Source organism: Aptenodytes patagonicus, chromosome W (assembly GCF_965638725.1).
Source record: "Aptenodytes patagonicus chromosome W, bAptPat1.pri.cur, whole genome shotgun sequence".
Lineage (NCBI taxonomy): Eukaryota > Metazoa > Chordata > Aves > Sphenisciformes > Spheniscidae > Aptenodytes > Aptenodytes patagonicus.
In genome coordinates this window covers 19,436,259-19,454,162 of record NC_134981.1, presented here as the reverse complement: position 1 = coordinate 19,454,162, position 17,904 = coordinate 19,436,259, and the positions used below count along the sequence as shown (strand labels likewise).

Genomic DNA, 17,904 nt, shown 5'->3' with positions numbered 1-17,904 from the left:
TCTCGTTCAGGAGGGCTCTGCAATATTATTGCAAGTATTTTTGTAGACAATGATGTAACTGCTTAACTGGCTTGGCCAGAAATGGGAGGTTAAACAGTCTCAGCTGTGACAGCTGGATACCCCAAAGAACTCCCAGTGCATCCTTTCAAGAGCAAAGTCTTGCCTTCTACCTTTGCAAAGCATGGCATAATCCAGCCAGAACTTTAATTTAATTCTGAATGGCCCTAGGTGCGTTGAAAGGCATGTGCCAAGAGTAACAGGAGATATCTTGGGTTTGTCTGATTAACTTCTACAGCTTCCTATTGTGCAAATGCTACGGAGTCAGAAAGGAAAGAAAATAGAATCATAGAATCATAGAATAGTTTGGGTTGGAAGGGACCTTTAAAGGTCATCTAGTCCAACCCCCCTGCCGTGGGCACGGACGTCTTCAACTAGATCAGGTTGCTCAGAGCCCCGTCCAACCTGACCTTGAATGTTTCCAGGGATGGGGCATCCACCACCTCTCTGGGCAACCTGTTCCAGTGCTTCACCACCCTCAGCATAAAAAATTTCTTCCTTAGATCTAGTCTGAATCTACCCCCCCTTTAGTTTAAAGCCATTCCCCCTTGTCCTGTCGCAACAGGCCCTGCTAAAAAGTTTGTCCCCATCTTTTTTATAAGCCCCCTTTAAGTACTGATAGGCTGCAATACGGTCTCCCCAAAGCCTTCTCCTCTCCAGGCTGAACAACCCCAACTCCCTCAGCCTTTCTTCATAGGAGAGGTGTTCCAGCCCCCTGATCATTTTTGTGGCCCTCTTTGGACCCGCTCCAACAGGTCCATGTCTTTCTTATGCTGAGGGCTTCAGAGCTGGACGCAGTACTCCAGGTGGGGTCTCACCAGAGCAGAGTAGAGGGGCAGAATCACCTCCCTCGACCTGCTGGCCACGCTTCTTTTGATGCAGCCCAGGATATGACTGGCCTTCTGGGCTGCGAGCACACATTGCTGGCTCATGTCCAGCTTTTCCTCCACCAGTACCCCCAAGTCCTTCTCGGCAGGGCTGCTCTCAATCCCTTCATCCCCCAGCCTGTATTGATACTGGGGGTTGCCCTGACCCAGGTGCAGGACCTTGCACTTGGCCTTGTTAAACCTCATGAGGTTCACACAGGCCCACTTCTCCAGCTTGTCCAGGTCCCTCTGGATGGCATCCTGTCCCTCAGGCATGTCAACCACACCACCCAGCTTGGTGTCGTCTGCAAACTTGCTGAGGGTGCACTCGATCCCACTGTTTATGTCATTGATTAAGATATTAAACAATAATAATAAGTTATTGATCTCACATCCATATCATTACTTGTGGAGCTGCCCTAGATGCAAGTGTGTCTGGAGTGGCTTGATAGATCTTCACAGCATGAAGAGCTGAGCTCTGGAGCCAAGTGGAGGCATCCTTGGATAACAGGGCAATTTCTGACTAAAACAGACGAGGCAGTTACATTCAAAGCTAACTAAACTAGTTAACAAGACCAAACATCCACTACAAATCTACTGAAGAATACACTGGAGAATGAAACAGTTCACTAGAAAATAAATTATGTTGTCTATATATACACACCGTTTTTCCACATTGTTCACCAGTGTTTTATACCTTTTTTAATAAATCACTCATATTTTCTTTTCCCTGTGAAATAAATGGACTTAATTAAGTGGTGTAGAATAATTAGACCAGTGACTTATACTTCCAAACACCTCACTCGGATGAACCCCAAGTATCAACACATAGCCCATGACAGAAAACACTTCTGCGTTACATTCCACCCTCAACCATTTCTGGTGTAGAAGCCCTCTAAAATAGACACTAAGAACTTAAAAAGGCATTTCTTTTCCTTGCTAAACCACGAACCACTAGTAATTTCCATTCCTTTAATAATTACTTTTAACTTCCAGAAAAACACTTCACTGCAAGCAAAGATCAACCCAGGATATATACAAGTGGATTAAAACAGATGGTTTGAATTAAATCCTATACAACAGTAACCATAGTTGACATCAGCATTTTCATTGAAATAATTATAATGAGTATTAACTATTTGATCATTAACAGCAAATAATAAATAGACTATGGTAACATTTATAGTTATTACTTACATTTGCTTCCCTAACACTTGCAATTTCCTGTTCAAAGTCAAATTATTACATTAATCTTTGTTTTGTGCTTCAGTGATGAAGAGACAGAACACAAATTTAAAGGGTATAATGACATTATTTTACTTTGTACATGTTCTTGTTTAAGATTTAATATTTATTAAATGTTAACACGGTTTTTCCTGGTTTACAATAGGCATGGGTGGCAAACACTAAGTGCCTTTTAAAAGAAACATGACGCACATGGTGTTTGCCAGCCAGGCATGTAATTGTTCTGGTTATTTTGTCTTTACAAAGTAAAAAACGGGGTTCTAGCAGATAGGGATTCAAAGGTAAACTCTTGATCCAAGTGAGTTTTCAAATTTGCTTCTAAATTTTCTGTGTCAGCCCTAAAGCCAAGACTACACATTGCTAGGGGAATAATAAACAAAATCCCAGACCAAATACAGAATAAACATATTTCCTTTTAGTATGTTTCTCTGAATATGTTCCGGGTAACAGTTAGGGATAGCCCACAAAAGACAAACTTCTCAGTCTGGGTGGATCTTTTGCATTTCCCCAGCCAGACCGCACTCCATCACTCCAGCAGTGCAGTGCTGAGCATTTGCACGCAGGGCTCCAGCAGCCCCCGGAGGGCTCCTGCCCACTCACATCCTTCTCTTTCACTCCCTTGGCACCATGCAGGACTGCACTGGTTTCTGTCCTGTCCCGCCATGGAGCTTTCCAAGCAGAAGAGATCTTGTCAATTTAATTTCTGCTTGTATGGACTGTAGAAGGGAAATATCCTTAGATGCTTCTGCTGTGGGAGCTGATCATTTATTCCTTTGTTTCCTCTTTTGATTAATTTTTATTCCATGGAAATCCTTCCATTTTATCCCCTGGCATTTTTTAAAGAACCTTTGCTACGGTGTTGTATCAAAGGCTCTCTGAAGATCCACATTGTAGGGACTGAACAACTATTTTCTGTATGTTTGTTGAAATATTTTTTTGAGTCAGTAGCTATGGGTGACAGACACTAAGTGCCTTTTGAAAGAAACATGACTTATACAGACTCCCAAATATATCATATTTATCCATGCATTTACCAGTCTATGCTTTTTTCAAGTTTCTTCCAACTTGCCTTGCCCAGAAGACAAACTTTCTGGTGTGCAATTTCCTTGAGTCCTTTTTTAAAATTGGTGTCAGATTTGCTACATCCCACTTCTTTGGTGCTAAAGTGATAAATTCCCAGCTACACTTAATATTTAACAGCTTCCTATTGCATTCTTTGAAACTCCCAGATAAATCTCCTTGACCAACTTAATGGGAATGAAACACAGGACTGAACAGAAATTACGCATGGCTCTAGATGATATACTGAAAGCCTATTTTATGGCAATTCTATGCCCCTTAGCGTGGAATTACCTACTTTGTAAAAGATTTTTAATTATCTGTAAAAAAAAATTTAAAAATCCTGTACTTCAGGAAAAAAAGTCTTCATAGTTTTCTAGAAGTTCTGCAGAAAACTAACCATTGCTGTTACTACTTAATTTTACATTATGTTTGTGTAATGGGCAGGAAGAGAAAGCAAAGTAGAAAAATCTCTGTCTTGTTAAATACCAGGACTTCTTCCAAATTCAGAAGCTAAAGAGTCCTTACCGGTAGTCCGTAGCTCTGCCTCTCATGTACAGCATCATCCATAGGCTATTCTTCTTCCATAGTTCATTTTTAGCACTTTTCCAATAACGGAGGAGGGAAACAGCCTAGGCCAGGTATTTTTATTCCCCAAGGAGAACCTTGCCAGAGCCTTGTTGTGGAGGGCCACACAACAGCCAAGCTCCCCAGCATTATCTCATTTTTATTTGCTTGAGCTACTTTTCCTTCCCCTGATGCACAGTCAGTTTATTAACTGAGTTCATTTGGCTATTGCAGTACAAACTGTTTAAATAATTCACATGAAATATACAACTACATTTAAAATATCAAAACAAAAGTTAAAGTAAAAACTGTAACTAGGAATTTTCTCACTTGTTAGCTTCTTAGATAGTGGTAACAAACTGCTGTGCATGTTTTTGCATCATCTCCATCATCTGATCTTCCTCCTTAAATACATGGACTTAATTGCATGTGTGAGCAAAAGTTCATGTTTCAAACTAGCCTCACTGCTTCTCCTCCAAAAGCAAGCCACAAGTGGCTACTGTGAGCTAGCAGTTTTGGGTACAGCTCATCCCTGGTAAAGAAGGATCAATTCTGGTTCACAGGAGGACCAGTGTGTGTGTTGGCAGCTTGGCTGCAGTCTATAGGTCTGCTTGGGAGAGCAAAGATGTACATTGGGATTACAAGCCTTGCAGCTGAGAGGCAGAATGACTAACTTCTGACTAACTACAGAGGTGTGGCTAATTTTTGCAAATGACCTCAAAACCCAGCAATCAGAGGACAGCAAATTGGTGAGTTTGTGTTTAAAAGAGAAGAAAATGTGACAGCAACTAAGGAGCAATGAAGAAAATCTACACAATAGCAGGAATGTTAAAGATAACAGAGATAACTGGATGGGAAAACTGTGGCATGTATGTTATTTTGCAGAGCATCTGACTGAAGCTGATTGTTCATGAAGTGTTTTTGGTAGGCTTGTGAGTGAAGATATCCAAAGGCTTGAAACTCTTCAGTAAATGCTGGAGTCACAGATGTGGTTTGGAGGAAAGGACAAAGGAGACAAGTCTCTTGCAATCCAGGTTAGCATTTGAGCCATTGGATCTACTACTCAGTTACAAGCCTAAATACAGATTTTTAGGGGCATAATTTAAGGCTACTATACCTGAAAATTTCAGCACTATGTTTTTATTTTCTGTGTTTTCTTACAAAATAAAGGCCTGTCTACAATTCATTTCCAGCATGTGTCCTCCACTCTTAGAAATCCCAAATCCCTTCCTGTTAAAATATCACGTATGCTCCCAACACAGAAGAAAGACAAGGTGAAATCCTTTCTTCTCAATGTGAGAGCATAGATACTGTCACATCAGCCCAGATAAATGGCTTATCTGAAATATATACTACTGGCTAGGAAGCAAGAGCAGTAAAAGTAACTCAAAAGTGCACAGACTCAAGGCCTTCCCTCAAATTTTTCTACTAGCCATCAAAGCCATGCCTAATCGCAATGGAAAGTGATGATGGAAATACTACTTTGCTCTCTGCCAAACTGAATCTTCCCTCCAGCTGAAATGGCTTAGCCAGATCAGAGTGGTATAACTTACACTTCCCTGTGCCAAGCTTTCCGATCCTGGCTTCTGGAATGGCTCTATAGCAATTTCTACTACATAATGGAACATTTTTCTTGCTCAGAGATACTTAAACTTCTGGAAATAAGGCAACTATTCTAAAGGCTTTGTCTGCAGGTAAAAGTTTTAAATCTGCATTCTTGACAGTTCTTCCCCTGTCCACATAAACCAGGATGCACTAAGCTGATCGCGATTTTGAACTTTTCAGGTTTTACTGCCAGCTCTGCTTTGGCTTGTGTTCCATACTTCTATAGCTGCATATAATTGAGAAAGTAGGTAACACAGAGAAAGGCCTTAGCAAAGACACACCAGTTCAAAGAATTAAGAAGAGAAAATTACCACAATGAACAAATGACTACCGACTATATTATGGTACTATTATTTACCAAGAGGAGGCAAGAGAGTTTGCAGCTTAAGCTAAGGAAAGATTCTGCCCTTTCTCATTATCTTTTGTCACTTCCTAACAAGATTAGGATCATTATATATGCAAATGTCTAGTCCTGATCATCAAAAATGTAATTAAAAATAAATACCCTTCATGTATGAGAAACGGCTTGTCACTGCACTGACTGCAATCTATAAAATTTGAGTTTGCCTAAATCACAAAATGTGTTTTCAGCCAAAACCCCACACAGCTATTGATCTTTTTTTCTGAATATTTCAAGCCAGGCAACGAAGTCCCTGGTACCTCCTAACTCCATGAACAGATGGACAAATTTCCCTTTCTCAGCAGAGAATATGCTGCAATTCGAAGGCACCTTACTGCTTAGACTAAGAATTCCTCTGTGTGTCACAAAAGTCAAATCCATGCATTTAGACAACATCCATCTGCTACTTAATTTCATGGTGACAGCAAGAACCCAACTGTTATCCTGTCAATCCAGTAAGAAGACCCCTCACCTTGGCTGGCAATAGAAGACCTACAGCGTGTAGCTGAGCAGCTATGAAACTACCCAGTAGAAAGCACGCAGAATTATGCATACCCAAACAAGGCAGCTATAAGGGTGAGACTCAATTCAAAATGAAGACACCTATATTTAGCTCTCTTTATGCAAGGTAGGGCAAAATACAGTTGCCTAAACATCTGTAGCTATCTCAGACCGCCTAGGGTATTCTGCCTGCCTTACAGCCTCTGCTTCAAAAGGCACGGATCTCCTATAGGTCATATGCCCTATCTACAAGTCTCATGCAGATTTTTTGGGTACCTAGAGGATATCCATATGATTCATACATGGATGAGTCTCATCCTTAGGTGTCCAAGCTCCCATGAAGTCAATCGAGAGCTAGTCAATACAGTCCCTGGAACAAAGAACAGCTGATGGAGTTGATTTAGTTGCCTGAAAACAGATGTTCAGGGACATTTGAGATGCCTGACCTTAAGCTTTTTATAAAGCTCTTTAAGCTTCTGGCCATTCCAGAATGATGCAGATGTCCTGCAGGTCCTGTGTCATCTCTGTGAGTCCCATGCAGATGTCTCAGGTGCCCAGGGGTGTCTTTAATGATACTAAAGCCCTATACATGGGTTACAGATACAATCCCTAGCTCTGTAATTAGGAGCTTTGACACCCAGTGCACACCTAAACTTAGATGGTTTAATCTGGATGTGGAATGCACACCAAGCGTCCAAGTACAGTAAGTGAGGAGACAACAGCATAACAAAAGGACGTTTTGATGGAAGTAAAAATCAGATTTGATATGTCTCAGAAGGGAAAATAATTAATCCCACTTCTTATATAAAAATGAGGAAAATAGAGCATTTGAGTATAACAGCTTCATACAATAATTAAAAAATGTTGTGATGTAAAAAATTAAATACATTTCTAAAATCAGATTAGATAAAAAGAACAATAAATTCAGGCTTGTAGCTCCTAAAATTATCATTGTACAAAAACAGTTCACTCAAAAATATTTTTATTGTGCTATCATTAAATATGAATGCATCTCTAAACCTGCTTCAGAGGATGAATTAGAATAGCTGTAATATTCTGGAACAAACTTTGATCTAGTATCAAAAATGATAAAAGACATTTCCCACTTCTTTTCACTGGGAAGAAATTAGTTTTGGAACTGCTTGAGCTTATGTATTGTTTTATTAATTGGGACTAATTCCCAGTTTATTCCTCTACATCCTTATGTGACCTACACTCATCAGTTGTAGAGAAGGAACAAGCAGACAAAACTTATTTTGCTTCCTAAACATTTTACAACCTGTGTCTGGAGCAATTCCCCTCAACCACTTCTGACGTTAGCAGGTATAGTAAACCAAAATAGCTAGGTGTATGCTAGATATGTATTTGAAACACTGTAGTTACATTAATGTAAATATCTCAAACACAAATTGTGTATGTGTACATGAATATAAGCTCTTATTTTTTTCTTGAACCATGATTATTATTGCACAGAAGTAGGTGATCTACTCATGAAGCAGTACTGTCTCTTGTTCATGTACCTAATTAACTAACTAAATTAAACTAAATTTTCAAAATCACACAATTCCCCATCTTCAAAGCAACCTAAATTCTTAGGCGCCTAAGTTCTAGACTTAACAAAAATGTCCTCATTATCTGTGAACATGGGTCTTATGTTTTCAAATCCCTAAGGCAGAAGACCCATTTACCTATGGTAATTACATACCTATTAGAAATTACCTTCCCATTATTGTGGCCTTTACACTTTCTTTCTACCACTGCCTATGTTCTGCCCTTTCTATCGTACAGCACCTCGAGGACACAGACAGCGTGTGGGTCAGCGTCCAGCTGGCAAGAGACTGCAAGTCCCAAACCTGCTCCACTCTGACTTACACACGAAGACCTGATGCAGCAGACATACTTGGTCACATTTAACATCGCGATCTGAGATGGTGGGCACCCCTGTCACTTCACTCCAGCCACAGCCTCAGTTTAAGGAGCTGGCAAGCCAAGCTCTTAGCAGAAGGAGAGCATAAAAACTAGCTAAATCAATGGAAAGCCTCCAGCAGAACTTGGCACCAGCCTGGAGACAGCAAATGGGTGACTAAATGTCCAATATCTGGTCTCGAATGCTGTGCAGTTTTCTGGCCAACTGCTGGCCTCACACCCTCTCCTGCCAGGAGGAAACACGTATGGGATTTCACTGTGTGCCAAGGATGGATCCGACCCCACTGCACAGAGCCAGCTCAAAGCACAGGCTCTTGTAAGGCTGAACATAAGCTTTACTTTCAAGACATAAAAGCGTGCAGTTCTTCCATGGATCCTTCCATGTACAAGTCAATATTACACTGCCTCAGTAACGTGCTTTGGTGTAAGATTAGCAACTACGTGTAATTTTTTTAAACTGCTGCCATAAAAAATACAATTACTGAAGTGGATTTGTTAGGGAACTGTGACACCGCAGATCCAGTCCTTCGGGCAACATATCAGATATGGTACAGGTATGGAGCACATCTAAGTTTATAGGAAGGCCTCAGCAAGACTGTGCTGGGCAGAACTCTAAGATTGTCAGGATTCATCACCTAGTAATGACTTGGGAGAGGGGCTGGATGCTCATGGGAACTTTTGCAGATACAAGCACATTCACATGGGGGAAAAAAAAAGAAAAAAACCTAGCTAATAAACAGATCTCATCTAATACTCTGTCCTAAATCATGCAAGAATGACAAATGGATGTTCTCTCATGCTGTTATCTCAAATATTCCTGTTCGACTTATACTTCCTTGTCTAACTTTCTCAATTGAGCATTTCCCCTACTCAGAATAAATGTGTTACAGCATTAGAAGCAGTTTAGTGGTTAGAAATTTATTTTTTGGGACAACAAAGCTCTGTTCCCTTCACACACACAATTCTGTAATAATGCAGCAAATCAGGACATACATATTTAGTATTGTGTCTTGGATTTAAGCACAGGAACACAATTTAAATGTTCTTCATTTTTTGATTCTCAGGGTAAGCTCATGGAAATTACTATTTCATCAGTATAGAAAAAGTTACCAGTATAGACAAAAAGTGATGTTGTGGTTAAGTTTTATTTATAACACAGATTTTTACTGAACTTAGGACATCTGGACCACACCTCATCTGCCAAGGATCAAAAAATCCTCATGTGCTCTTAAACCTTGAGAGAGAAATCAATTGGTCCAGTAGACTGCATCTGAGTAGGGATTATTTTTGTCCATTGAATGAATGTACTGTAAAATACAGACACTGGGAGGGAAGGATCAAGTCAGGACACATTTGTTTTTGTTCTACTGACCATTCTGTAAGAGGCAATGAATAGAAGCTGGTACATGTATCATATTTCACTGTGAAATACTGACTTTCCACATTTCAGCAGAACCAAGGAGGAATTTGCAAATTTTATTTCAGTTCATAGGTCTAACTAAAGAGATTGGTACACAAAGGGGAAAAAAATGAGTATATAGCTTTATTCTGCAAATGCCTATCAGAAAATTCGTCTTCTTTTAACCAAATCAGAAGACAGAGAAGGATTCAAAATACATTAAATAAAGGCCCCACATTGTTTCAGCCCAATTTTAATATGAAAATAAACACTTCACTACCCCACACTTCCTTACACACTTCTTAAATAGGCACACATTTCCCATGGGACATGTAGGTAGCAGAATGAAAGTATTGCTGCAAGTAGGAAATGAAAGTAGGGAACAAGAGTGAAAACTTGATTCGTTCATTGCCTTCATCAGTCAGCTACATTAGGAACTCAAACCAAATTTGGTAAATGTTAAAGAAAATGCCTTAACTAGCAGGGGAGAAGAGAATCTTATAGATGAGCTGGTATCTGATAATACAGAGGATAAGAGACTGAGCCACATACATAGAGTAAATAAACAGAAACCTATGTTTTCCCTATCCAAAACCCTTTTTTAATAACTGAATGAACTTTATGGAAGAATTCTCTGAAAACTGATCATTTGAGTTCCAATTATATCTTATTTCAGCTTAATGTCTCCATTAACAACAAAGTAATACCACTTATATCTCTCCAGCGCTTCTGCAAATATGGATATCTAGAAATTTTAAGCATACAACTCCAAGAAAATGCAGAACTGTATCAAGGCGAAGGAGGATGATTATACCTTTAAACTGTAGGACAGTTATGACTACAGGCAACTATGCCATAGCCCTTTGGGTTTAGTACCATATTCTAAAACTAACACTAGAAAGGCTAATGAAACATGGCTTGCAACTCTATAGGTATTTAATTTGCATTCAGCAACACCTAAGTATGGAGCTAAAGGAAAAAAAAGAAATTGAGAGATGTGAGAAATTTTCATTGAAAATTTTAACAGTTTATTTACAGTTTGTTGTGGAAGCTGTTTTCACCCCACTTTTTCCAAAATTACTCATCAAACTGCCCTCTGACTTTCTCTGCTAACACTGATTTTGGCTAGGAGGTCAGGAGGGGCACCTGCTTATGGAGCCACCCTTCTGCAGCTGCTCTGTAGCTCTGGGAGAAGCGGCGACACGTTCGTATAAAATTAGTAATTATGGAAAACTGTTACTACTCTCTCCAAAGGCCAGAACAAAACAGAGCAGACTAGGTTAACTTGTATTTGTTTACAGGAGCAGATCATAACCAGCGTAAGCAGATCAGTCTGACACAACGTAAAACTCCCACTGAAGTTAATGGGATTTTTTTGTTCTAAATGAGTAAAAGACCAGTCCCAAAGAACCAGCAGGCCTCTGGGTGATACAGAAATGGTTCTAAATCATTGCTGGTTGCAACAAGAAAAAGCATCAGAGAAAGCTCAGCTGTAGCGAGTACTTTCCAGCCCTGCATTTAATTTAGAAGATGGAAGAAGTGAGGTGAATAAGGATGGGAAGAAGAACAACTGTGGAAAGCCAGAGGTACATTCAGTGGATGTGAACCCTGGGCAGATCTGTTGAATCATGAACACCACAGGATGTGCATTCAGAGCTTCTCCTAGCTAAAAAGGCTTCTACTGGCTACCCAGCTGGCTGGCTGGCTGAGGCTATGTGTTCTTTTCAAATCCCTTTTATAACCTCTACTCAAGAATTTCTAAGTGTATTCCTTTGAAACTTGTTCATATTGCTCTCAGACCCAACATGTACAGTCTTAAAATGCTTCCTCCTTACTTCCAAATAGCTCTACATTTAACATATGATTATACTAAAAAGACTTGTTAAGGGGAAAAAAAAAGTTTCTATAAAAAATTAACCCCATGCAATTCTTTCATAACTTCAGTACCCAAGCAAAGAAAATCCAGATATCTAACACCAGCATTGATCCAGCCTGTTTACACATCACACACCTAATGCTGTCTATGAAATTCACCTTCATTCTGCAACACGTTGTCTCAATCTCATCCATCTTTACAAGATCAACTGACATATTTTTCACATTTCACATGATGTACCCAGGTTACTGCAATCAAGGAACATGCATAGTCCTGACATATAATATAAAAATGCTCTTTATATAAAGCTATATATACACACACACACACAAAGGCACAGAAAGGTATCATAAAACTTACCATCACTTGCAGAAAGCGAATCATTTGCACAGACCAGTGCCAAAGTAAACAGCAGATGCCGAAGATCCATACCTCTAATTCTGTAATAATAAAAGACATGAGAGTTTCTTTATAAACTAATATTACTAACTAATATGACATGACATTTAAACTATTAGCTAGTTTTATTGAATTTCTGATTGGATTTAAACCAGAAGTGTATTTAGTTTACGGTTTATTGCCTCATAAAGTCATACATCATCTTGCAGTCTAGGACAGATAGTAAATACTATCTTTATAAGAGAACTAGCTTATGGGTCTCTAGTTCATTTAATATAGAGAGGGAAAAAAAAAACAGTATTGTCAATCTCTAGCCTGCTTCTAGGTAGTAACCACAAACCACACTCCCCCCACAGCAGCCTTTGGGGAATGGATCCCAATGAGTAGCCTAGGTTAAATGTGAAAGTAGGAGAAGAACAGTATCTCTTTCACGGAACAAAGAGATGATGATCCCCTTTCCAACTCATGCTCCTCTGAAGCTGTGTTTGTCTTTGCAGGCCAGGTATAACGCTTCCTGGGTCTAGGACTACATGCAGTAAAAATGAGAGGAGTGATGCAGTCTAATAAGCCAGCTCCCACACTAGAAAGTCAAATGGCTGTTAGCAGAGCCTTAACTGCCACCATCAGCAGCAGGCAGCACTCCAGGAGCGGAGAGAGCAGCAGTAGCTGTGAGGCAGCAAGAATGAGAGTAACCCGGGCTAATTCTCTGGTCTGTTTCCCACCAGCATCCTGCACAACCCTGAGCATATGCCTTGGTGCCCCTGCTCTGCCACGCTACTCTTAAGGGGCTACCATGGAGACTGTCTCATGTTGGAAACTTCTACCCATGTCATTCCTGAGAAAGCACCTTCTGATGGACCTGAGCACATCCACAGAAGCCACACAACCTCCAAGCATACAAGCCTTTACAACCCAAGCATAACTCAACAAGCCTTTACAACCTCCCCAGAAAGCATGCTCCTCCTTCTCCCTAATTCATCTGCGCCACACACACATATCCTACAACCCCATCACACAATCCTGTTTGAGGGACACTACTTTGCTCATGCCATTATCACCAGCATCTGATAACAACGGGGAAGGGCAGAAGCTGGGCTACGCTGGACTTGCGGGCAGTGCAGCCTTCTGCACAAAATTGTACCATGCCCCCAAAAGCTCATGAGGTGTCCATATGTAGTAGGGGGAAAGCATACATACCATGGATTATGACCTGACAGTTTACAACCATGCCAACAGAGCACAGTGGAGGTTACTAGAGGCCTTCAAAAGCAAAGCTACAACACCAAAATGAACATGAACACTGAAACAATGGTCAAGCATCGGCTTCTTGTTCTGTGGCATGAAATTACCAAGATATACTGACACCCCAGCTCAGTGAGGCAGCGGAGAGAGAGAGTAATAGCTCCACTTTTACATTTGACCATAAATTGGTAAGACAAACCTTGATTCTACACTGGAAAATTTTCAATTAGACATTTTCTTTTTTCATCTAACAGGAGAATAAATTAGTAGTGTCCAAACAACCAAGCCCACTAATGAGTAATAATCTCTAAGTGGGTGTTACTGATTAACACAACCAATGCTGTCAAATCTGGGTATCAACAAATAGTTAGTCTCCTAGTAAAGTTAGCAAAGTTTGAATTTAGTCAGAAACTGTAAAACACAAGCACACTGAGTATGTAAAACTATGTTAACACTGAATTTAAAAGACAATTCCTTCCTTAATTTTCTTACTCCAAGAGAACAGACTGACTCACAGTGCAGAAAAAACGTAATTATTACCAACTCCAGATTTCTCATTCATGCTGTTTAGTACAAAACTTGAAAATCAGAAGGTATTTCTCCATCCTCATTAATACAACTGCTCAATAATTCTCAAGTTTCAGGCTCAGTACAGGAGGAATTTATTCCAACTGCTCTAGGCTAGTAGAGTCTAACCTAGACCCGCAAAGGCAAGCCAGGAGACACTACCCATGGCACCTGCGCCGCCACAACACCCGCCAGTTTGAGCGGGCACAGGGCAGCAGGAAGGGCACTGCGGGTGCAACTGGCTGCATGGAAAGAAGAGCTGGGGGAGCTCTGGGGACCTGCCAAGCACCAGGCAGGGCTTTCCCCTGGCCAAACAGACACGGGTCTTTCAAAACGCGACTCCTCTGTTCTCAAGTGGACAGGGAGGAATGAAACCGTACGGTGAGGCTGGACACATATTAGCAAGGACTTGGGGCCAGTGTGAGAGTGAGGCAGCCTGGGGAGCAGGACCCAGGAGTAGTGGAAGGCTGCAGCTGCTGGAGTGCACAGGGCTGGGAAAAAGTTCATAAAGCAATTACAGGCCAACAATTCTCCTACTCTCGGAGAGGAGCTACACTGGCACAGCACAAGGTTCATCCAAGCACAGCTATGTTTTTAGCTAGCTCAATTGTTCCCCTACTCCATCTGTATTCTTGTTTAAAGGATTCTTATTGTCTCTTATTAATAAATAAATATTTTACAGAAATGTTTCTCTGTATTTGCCAACTCCTCTCCTCTTACACTATTTCTACCCTGTCAAACAGTCCCCCCTCCCCTTCAGCCCTTCCACTTTCTCCCTAAAGTTTTGTTTTCTCTTTCACAGGCCTGAGCACAACGTCACTTTATTTACAACCCTCCTGCTCTCTCCCTGTCGCAATACCCAGACATCCCATGCTGCCTCCACATTCATACTTCCCTGTTCTCCTGTGTTCACCAGCCTCTGCTGATTTTCCTACCACTCTTCTCCAGACTTTCCTACTTCTTCCTGCCTAACAACAGCTACAAGAAAAACCCAAACCCTCACAGGAGATTTCCTGCAAGAACAAATGTCATCAACAGAGTCAGTCATTCAGAGCACATCTGTGAACACAGTTTCAGTTTTCATAACTGCACCGAACAACTCTGTGGTTGGACCGGGATCAGTCCCCATGTGCAGCCATCACAGCATGGCTATCCCCCCTGTCCCTGTGCTGTGACTGGCAGCCATCTCAGCTTTGTCCAAGGAAGAGTGGTTTGACAGCCAGAGCACCAACCCAGGAGTCTGGAAATACATCCCAGAGGTCAACAATCATGTTGAACTTCAATAAGGTCTTGCTGCTGCAGATTAAAACAATCCCATTCCAGTACTGCTCTTCCTCTTGCGCTGGCAGACTTGTTTACATACCTGCACACAGTGAACTCCATCAGGAAGTTGTTCCAGTTAAAATGTATCTGTAAACATTTATTGTAACAAATCTGTTTGCTGACTGGGTTTACCAGGACTCCACAAAGACGCACCCTGGGAGCAGAGCCAAGGCAGCACAGGCATGGGAGTGAGCAGCCAGGGTGGAGGGGAGGACACAGCCACCCCTCCATCAGCAGCAGCTACAACTTGTTTAAGAGCAATTCTATAATTATTGTGACAGTTCTTGCTTAGCCACAGACCTTGACTAAAACATCTAGCTGTCTGAAATGGGGCACAGGATTAATTTAGGTTCCTAAACCCTAAAGTTGACCAAAATCGCTGCTTAATCCCTTAGTTTTCGCTAGTAAAATGCAGTATAGAAACAAATGATGCTTCTTCTGTGGATTCTCGCAAATGCCACTATCTTGGCAAGGCAAAGCAATAGAGTGTCTCTGCTCTGCCTAAATCCAAATGGGATCCTCCAATGAGTTATCTGTCCAGACAAGCTGCATGTGGGAGAAAAATCCAACTGGTGTACTCTGAACGTGCCCAATACGGACAGGACTGAGCTCAAAAATGGTAACTGCTCTCATTTGAAATTATGGATGTGTCATGCTCCACCCTTTGTACAGCAGCCTCTGGAAAGGGCAAGTTGTGCTAGCCTCCTTGGAGCTCGAACCCAGAGCCCTTGGGACAGGGCTCATACTCAAGGTCTCTCCCAGGCAAAAGGAGCTCTGCAAGGGGTGTGAAGCACCAGGGACTACGTGACCTCTCTGCGTCCAGCACATATACCAAAAGCTCTGCTGGGCTGCAGGTATGACTACCACTTCTAGAGGTATCGGAGGCCAGGGGAGAGCTACACCGCCACGGCTCCGGTCTTGTGGGAGAAAATCTGGTGCAAAGCAGGAGCTGCCCCATCACAATACCACTTTTGGTGGTACAGAATAAAATTTCTGAGAGAAGAGTCCTCTGAAGCGTCATCTGTCCCACCATCAGACAACTACTGCCTTGCAGAAAGTTCCCACAAATCTGTTTTGTAACCACCCGCTGTCGTTCCTCTAAGATACTCTTGCAAGCTCGCTGCCAACAAGAACAGTATTGTTCAGAGGCTGCAGTGTTAACCTAGCAAGAGACAACTTCTCTATCGGTTTTATGACAAAACTGACCTTTTACAATCTAGTAATATCTACCTCCCAACACCTACCCCTGTATGTGTATGAAAGACAAATGCCACTAATAAAGTCTCTGTTATTTAACAGAAAAAAAAAATTCAGTGTCTGTAATACACACTATTCTAAGGAATAATAGCCTATATCTTACCCAACTCCAGCAGTTTGCAAGAACAGACAGCTAAAACCGGAAAAAAAATTACAGCAGCTGACTGTCCTCAAGCCTTGAGGACAGGACCACAGGAACATTTGGCTAGAGGTCAGCTCAGGCTAATTGCTTCAGTACAGAAAGTGAGCCAGGAGTTATAAAAAGGATATAAAAAGGATAAAAGGATAAAAAAAATTCCTTTTCTATAGCGATGTTGGAGTAAGGTCAATCCCACACTTTCCAATACATTTCCATTAATCACCACCCCTTTTCCTGTTTTTGATGTATATACACACAGATATCATTCCCTTCGCCTGTGGGCCATCCCTCTAAAATGTTCGGTGAGTTCATTTAGTCCATGACTTTGGGCTCCATCTCTCGTAATAATCTTTCAGGGCAGGAAAGATGGAGAGGGTATGCGGTGTTGGATTGTTTCATGTTGAAGTCAGTTCTGGTTCCATCATCACTGTGCTTTGCTTGGTTTCACTGAAGTTATTCTTCATTAGTCTGGGTGATTCTTATTGTAATAATATTAGTATGGCATATAATATTATGTAGCACTTAACATCACATAATTCAGATCATTGGCTATTCTCACCCAAAATCAAATCCCCTTGAGGTACACATCGGACTTCCCCATCCTCCCACATCACCCACCAAGTGCACCCAGGCCCTTGAGCAAAAGCAATCCCACGGATGGGTTTGCCTCTGCCCGAGGCAGGAATAACCCAGACTGTCTTCCCCAGCATATTTTTTATGTGCACTACAGGGACTTTACTCCCATCTACAGTACGCAAAAGTTTTGACTAGGCGGGGCCTGCTCGATTGGCAGATCCCCGAGTGTTGACTAACCAGGTGGCCTTTGCTAAATGCGTATCCCAATGTTTGAATGTCCCGCCACCCATTGCTCTCAGCGTAGTCTTTAACAGTCCATTGTATCGTTCAATTTTCCCAGAGGCTGGTGCATGATAGGGGATGTGATACACCCACTCAATGCCGTGCTCTTTGGCCCAGGTGTCTATGAGGTTGTTTCGGAAATGAGAAACGAATACTATGACAAGGACTAGAGGGGCCCTGCCTCCAGCCAGGTGGAGGAAAGGGACAACTGGGTTTACTGGACTGCGTGACCCCAAGTCTCTCTTGATGTAATTCAATTCCTCTACTATTTTTTTCCCCCCATGAGAATGAAGAACAGGTTATTCCCTACCTTTTTGTCATAGTCCTTTACCTACCTGAAGACTGTTATAGTTCCCTTCCTCCCTAAATGAAACAAAACCAATTTTTCAACTAAGTTTTCTGGATCACTGATCATTCTCATAGCTTTCCTCTGGACTCTCTTCAGTTAGCCCAAGTCTGAAATAGCAGTCTATCTGAGGCTTTATCAAAGCTAAGATGAAAGGATTACCTCATGTAGTTCTCTTTCAGCTTTATACATCTTAATATATCTGTGTTTTTGTAAGAGAATGGCATTGTTGACTCGTGATCAGCCAGCTCCAGATAATTTTCTGCAAAAGT

The 17,904-nt window shown here is 41.4% G+C and overlaps 1 protein-coding gene across 4 annotated transcripts in view; it reads right to left on the bottom strand.

The window, feature by feature from the left end:
• The window catches only part of LOC143172054 (growth hormone receptor-like), a 181,915-nt gene that overhangs the window by 97,232 nt on the left and 66,779 nt on the right, over positions 1-17,904 (bottom strand). For all 4 annotated transcript variants that reach the window (XM_076361283.1, XM_076361282.1, XM_076361281.1 and 1 more), the window contains exon 2: positions 11,862-11,941. In XM_076361283.1, coding sequence (XP_076217398.1) covers positions 11,862-11,931 — 70 coding nt within the window. In that variant the 5' untranslated portion in view covers positions 11,932-11,941. The remainder of the gene's footprint in view (positions 1-11,861; positions 11,942-17,904) is intronic.